This window comes from Apostichopus japonicus, chromosome 20 (genome assembly GCF_037975245.1).
Source record: "Apostichopus japonicus isolate 1M-3 chromosome 20, ASM3797524v1, whole genome shotgun sequence".
In the NCBI taxonomy this organism is placed as follows: Eukaryota; Metazoa; Echinodermata; class Holothuroidea; order Aspidochirotida; family Stichopodidae; genus Apostichopus; species Apostichopus japonicus.
Window position 1 is genome coordinate 14,953,149 of NC_092580.1, and position 6,000 is coordinate 14,959,148.

The window sequence follows — 6,000 nt, forward strand, 5'->3', positions numbered from 1 at the left end:
TGGACAAATTCTACTAACGACAGCTGTAGTCACCCAGTCACCCATCTTTGAAACAACATTTGAGAAAGACTTACAGCAAAACTGTAACCTTGATGCATGTTATAGTTCAAGAACAAAGAACATTATTTAGTGCTAGGACTGAGTGCTTCTATAGCTTTTTTCCAGTTTTCAAAATATTCACCTTTAAAATACAGTATGCTTTATCTCTGGAATACTCCAATTGGTTGGCTAATTTCGTAGCAAAGTTTGGCCTTTATAATGTTAAGCCATTGTTTTATAAATTCTAAGAACTCAATTAAAACAGGTTCTATTAACTTCATGTAAGCAACAGATCACCATTGGGTGACATTTCAACACCATTTGTACTTGAAAAAGTTGTAACACATTCATGCGCCATTTGAGGCCAGAAGGTCTGACAATGTTTTCCGATTGACTTTTGTGTTGCATCTACTGTACTAAAGGAACCACTGATTTATATAAAGCATGTATGTACTAGACTACATGGTCCAGTCACTTTAACTGATTAACTTCAGCTGTTTCAAGGGTCATTTCTCAAAAAATTTAAACTGTTATAGAGATACAACCTAGACTTAAAGCAGTGTTTCAATGATCTGCATATGTTTGTGCCTATAGTCATCCTTTTTAAGCACAACCATTTCAACTTGTTTTAAAAGACTTTGCAATGGATCAGGTATACAGTACATACTGTACATACTGTATCACTTGCAAACATGGAAGGCCATAATATGACACCAGAAGAGAGTGCACTACATCATACACTGTACCTGTTTGGAAATCTACTGCTCACAGCTCTTACGACTCTGAAAACATTTGGACTCTATTAGAGCAAGGAGGTTCTACAAGGTCCTTGTAGAACCTCCTTGGTTTTATATCAATTGATATATGGTTTGTAGTCCCTTAGTGTACAGTGTACACAAAGGGATTTTACACTGTCAACTGTTGAACAACAACACCAGTAACAGGCATGCATTTTTATCAAGTAGAGAGTTGCTTATGGTGTACAATACTTGTAGCAAGCAGGGCTGATCCCACTCAGAATTAAAGACGTGTACAGTCCATCTGTATTTGTATTATTAGTATTATTATAAGTATTCCTTATATACCTTTTACAACGATCAAAGATATTACGTGCTTCCAAATACTGTCAAATTCCAAAAGAGCAGGAATAAGTATTAGGTATCACAAAATGTGTCTAACCTGTGCACATTACTATTGAGAGGCACAGAACAGTCGATATGATACACTACTTTGACTCCTTTTCACACAAGCTCTAGAACTGACCTCAGGGGTTTCATTAGTGTGCATAATTGTGCAATATACACGAACAGATAGTGAGATAAAATCTCCAAATCACCTTCAAATATGTACATATTGCTTTCAAGAGCACCGTAACGTGAAGCGTCAATTATGCAATGAATAAGCCCTATACCCAGTGATTTCTGTTAAGGTGTAAAGGTATGCACACATTTCATTCCAGTTTCAGGAACCTGTCGGTAAATAATCAACTGATCATTTCCAATGAATTGATCGCCCTACTGTAAAGTCCATATACCCACTTATCTGTAAATCCTCGGGCATTTCCATACTAAGCCACCACAAAGCTCTCTGTGAAACTCTGTCCCTTGACAACGTTTACTTTTACTGTGTAGAAGTAACAGTGAGTGTAGCACACGCACATGTTCAAATTTAAATTCATGGCTCTTTGTTCGGAAAACAAGTATCCAGACCGATATTTGATCTGATCTCTGTTTAAAATGTGTTGTGGCGCAACCTATGCTTTTTAACTTAAACAAAACTTGAGCTTTTGCTCTTACCACAGGCTTTGATTAGGTATATATGTTAAGCTTCCACTTATTTCTTTTTGGTGAACAACATCTATGTACGAAATAACAAATACACAGGATGTTCATGCAGAGTTTGTAATGGTACAGTTTCAAAGTTAAGTGTGTAAACAAAATGGGGGCTGGGGGGGGGACAGAAATGTACATGACATGTGAGCAGAAACAAATTGCTTGATGTGAAAGGGTTGATGGTAAAGTTTGAAAGGAAGGAGGCAAAAATTGAACAGGTTCTACATGAAGGAAACAGGAATATGAAGGGAATGCTAGAGCCTGTCCACAACAAATAGTAACATATATAGTAGCTTGGGACAACCTTCTGTAAATGGGTCTAATTCCCCATCTTTTATATCAAATGGGTTGGAAGTAGAAGGAGAGGGGTTGGAGATTCGACAGCATGTCTTAGGATACAAAAATGACAACTCCAGTTATTTCCAAGTCAAAAACATGACCTTGACCAGACAGTTGGTTGAAGTCAAATACTCTTTGGGTAAATCTATAAGGATTTCAAAGGCACCAGGCCTTGGAGGTCCTGAAGTATGCTCTGATACTCCATCCTCTTGAGAAAGGAAAGCATTGGACCTACCAGCAGCAGTCTTTGGAGAGATTACATTGCTTCCATAATGATTTTCACAGGCACCAGGCCTTGGAGACCTGTCCTGAAGTATGATCTGATACTCCATCCTCTTGAGAAAGGAAAGCATTGGACCTACCAGCAGCAGTCTTTGGAGAGATTACATTGCTTCCATAATGATTTTCACAGGCACCAGGCCTTGTAGACCTGTCCTGAAGTATGATCTGATACTCCATCCTCTTGAGAAAGGAAAGCATTGGACCTACCAGCAGCAGTCTTTGGAGAGATTACATTGCCCAGGAGTATAACTGCCTCTTAATAGTTCTGCATGTTTGGGATCAAATAAACGATGCTGTCGGGCCTAGAATTTCACAAGTTTAGCCACTTGATAAAGAAAAATCCAGTGACTAAGATTAAGTTGTCCCTGACATTTTGCCTGAAATGTACTACATAACTTGTCAGTTAAGTCCAATAATATTGCTGATAGTAAGCAGTATATACTTGTTACAGGGCTTTATGTTGACAATTTTTAACTGACTTACCATGTGTTGAGGTTCTTAATTGTATTCTGGCAGTCTAAATATTGCCAGGTCTTTTTGGTTTGGCAAATGGCAATCTCTAGGACAGTAACAGAAAGAAGTAAGTACTTTCTATACCAAATAACGTGGCCTGCTTATTATACTGTATAATAGATTGCATTCTGTACATACATAATAAAATGATAAACTTGGAGTTTATTATGCATCATGCTGTATGGAATGATTGTAATGTCCCCACTTGGAAAAAGACACAGCTGTGTAATCAAAGTGTTCATAGCTGCAATTGTAAGACTATCAGGGACTGTACGTCATTGCACAACAGAATTGCCAAATGGTCAAAGACGTACAGAGTATTTATCAGGAGATCATCATAGGGGGGGGGAGGGAGGGGTGGGGGTCTGTTTGTTGATATACTGTAAATTTGCCTTATTTTTGAAAGACTGAAATAGTATTAATTTCACATTTTGACCACAGCTACAGACCAAAACAGGCCTCTTGATCCACTGCACAAAAGCAGTGAGATGCAACTCCACATTTTGCTGGTAATGCTTGTTACCAAACCATGAATATTTACAAGATTTTCATCTTTTAACCTCCTCTGACTTCATATGACCTCTGACCATACACACTATTACATCTAGATTTAATACTTGGAACATCAGAAGTTTTTTTGCATTTTAGATTTTTACTTTTCACTCCTGCTTCCCTCAAATGACTGTTATGATCCTCCAAGAATACTCTGAGGTTCTCACAATCATAATTGCCAGGTGCGAATTTAAACGTAAACGATAATAGTGCGGGCAGTTGTAAATATTGCGATTTCATCTTCCTTTCATCCGTACACTCATTATATAGAAAAGCCAAAGAACAACAACCAGCTCTGCAAGGGAATTTCCTGGTATCATATTCACAAACAGAAACCGACAGGTGTGCATTTATCATAACATACCAGCCCACAGAAAGTGAGCAATCATCCCAAATCAAAATAAACATGTACGATATTAAGCTACTACATTTAGCTTCTTCCTTATCTTTATAGGGCTAATGAACTCTAGTATGTACAATTATGTGAAAAAAATGGGATGTATTGTAGAGCAAGTTTAAAGAATCACACTGTTTCAACTCCCATCTTGATAGCAAAGTTCCATAGACAAGATATAATTTTTTTTAAACTGTATTCATTTTATGTGGATAAATACATTTTGCATGTCTTTGTGATGTCATACATGTATTGATGATGGGTATAACATAACACATTTAGATATTGCAATCGTTTGATCTCTAGACATGGGCCAAACTTTTACAAAAGAGTTATACTGAGCATTATGATTGTGCGATTATTCATAATTACATTTTGATGCCAAAACTGGCCTTCTAGATATATTACATCGGTTTGGCATGTTTATAATGGAATGCACCACGATGACTCCATTTAGCTAACCAGTGCTACAAACCATCTCCACACTGTTTTGTTATTCAGACACAATATTCTGCTGATGAAACCGGTAAGTTGTCAAAGTGTGATATGTGTATTAAACTTACATTGATCTTCACATATGACAGTCTACTACGTAGCTCTAGTCTAGATGCTAGGCTATTTACGGATGTATTGAAATCGGGACAATTACCATAACTAATCATTCACAGCTTAAGCCAAAAAAAATTCTACATGCTGAAAGGTTTTGCACACAAGCTGAACGGATATTCCTACTATAGATTGAGGCCTAAGTTATCTGACATGATTAAGCTCAGTGTTACTTTAAAGTGTAGTTCTGGTTGTGCATGTATGACTTGTAGCAATTACAAGTAAGACAAAATAGTGTTCAGTATGCTTTCACTTTATTAACCAGAGCACCAGACATTAATGAAAAAGTCAGCCTTGTTTAAGAATGTTAACTTGTCACAAGGCGCTATGCTGAGGTCATTTTAAGTATCACCAAGTGGGTTTGCATAAAATGCCACCTATATAAACCACAATAAAGATATTGCTTAGGCCTACAACATTTCCAGAAATTTCGCTCATAAAAATCTAACCATGGGACACTAACTTACAAGCATGATTAAAGTTACGCTAGGCCTAGTTGTATAAAGGTTTCAAGTCTGAAGCCAAAATACATCAAGCAAGTTGCAGAATTTGTTTCCTTCATTTTATGAGATCTATCAAGCTACAGTTGCCAAATATTGACAAGGCCCACCAGCCTAGTTAAATTTACAGTGGACTTACTGTAATGAGAATTGAGACTGAAGATAGCAGAAAAAGTTACAAAGCCTAATTAGGCTAGGCATATTTGGTATTTGTCTAGCCTGGGTATAGCGTAGCACTGCAGCCACATTCACCTGTAGGCATAGGCCATACTTTATGCCTTACAAAGTTACATTAGGCCTACTAGGTTGGTACTTAATCTAAGCCTAACGAAGGACCTACTCCCAGGCCCTAGCCTAACTTAGCCTAGGCCTAACGTCAGGCCTAGCTGGCTACTGTTAGGAACTTGTAAATGCCTTTGGGTACTAAAGGTAGTTATTGGCTAGAGGCCAAGAATAGGTGTCATTAAATTACCCTGGGACCATGGACTAGTGCTAACCTCTGCTAAGATTAAGAACGTCAAAGCTTAGCTATGTAGCATCTGTAACACCGACAACAAGGTCTTAAAATAACATGTGTCAATGTACATTGTGCACAGACTAACATAGTACTAGGTTAGGCTATTCAAACTTCAGATCAGCATTCACGTACGTGAAGTTGAGCTGTCTGCGTTATGGGACTGGCTGTAGTGTAACACGAAGTAACAGTTCGAGCCAACTCGACCTCATCAACTGCGGATAACGTCACAAAAAGAACCGTTTTTACAACCTTAGAGAAACTGACCTTCGCTTTACCGGGCATCTTCGCCTCTCATGGAGATCCTTCCAACATACTAGATTACTTTGATTCTAATTCACCGCTGATTTTGCAATCACTTCTTAATTTATAGATTCAAAGACTCAGATCCTTCATCCTCACTTTTGTGTTTTGATGTTTATCGGATCG

At 37.8% G+C, this 6,000-nt stretch overlaps 1 protein-coding gene across 1 annotated transcript in view; it reads right to left on the reverse strand.

The window, feature by feature from the left end:
• The window catches only part of LOC139961143 (nuclear protein MDM1-like), a 39,848-nt gene extending 33,848 nt beyond the window's left edge, over positions 1–6,000 (reverse strand). Inside the window, exon 1 of the mRNA XM_071960063.1 lies at positions 5,839–6,000. Within this exon, the coding sequence (XP_071816164.1) occupies positions 5,839–5,856 (18 nt within the window). The 5' untranslated portion in view covers positions 5,857–6,000. The remainder of the gene's footprint in view (positions 1–5,838) is intronic.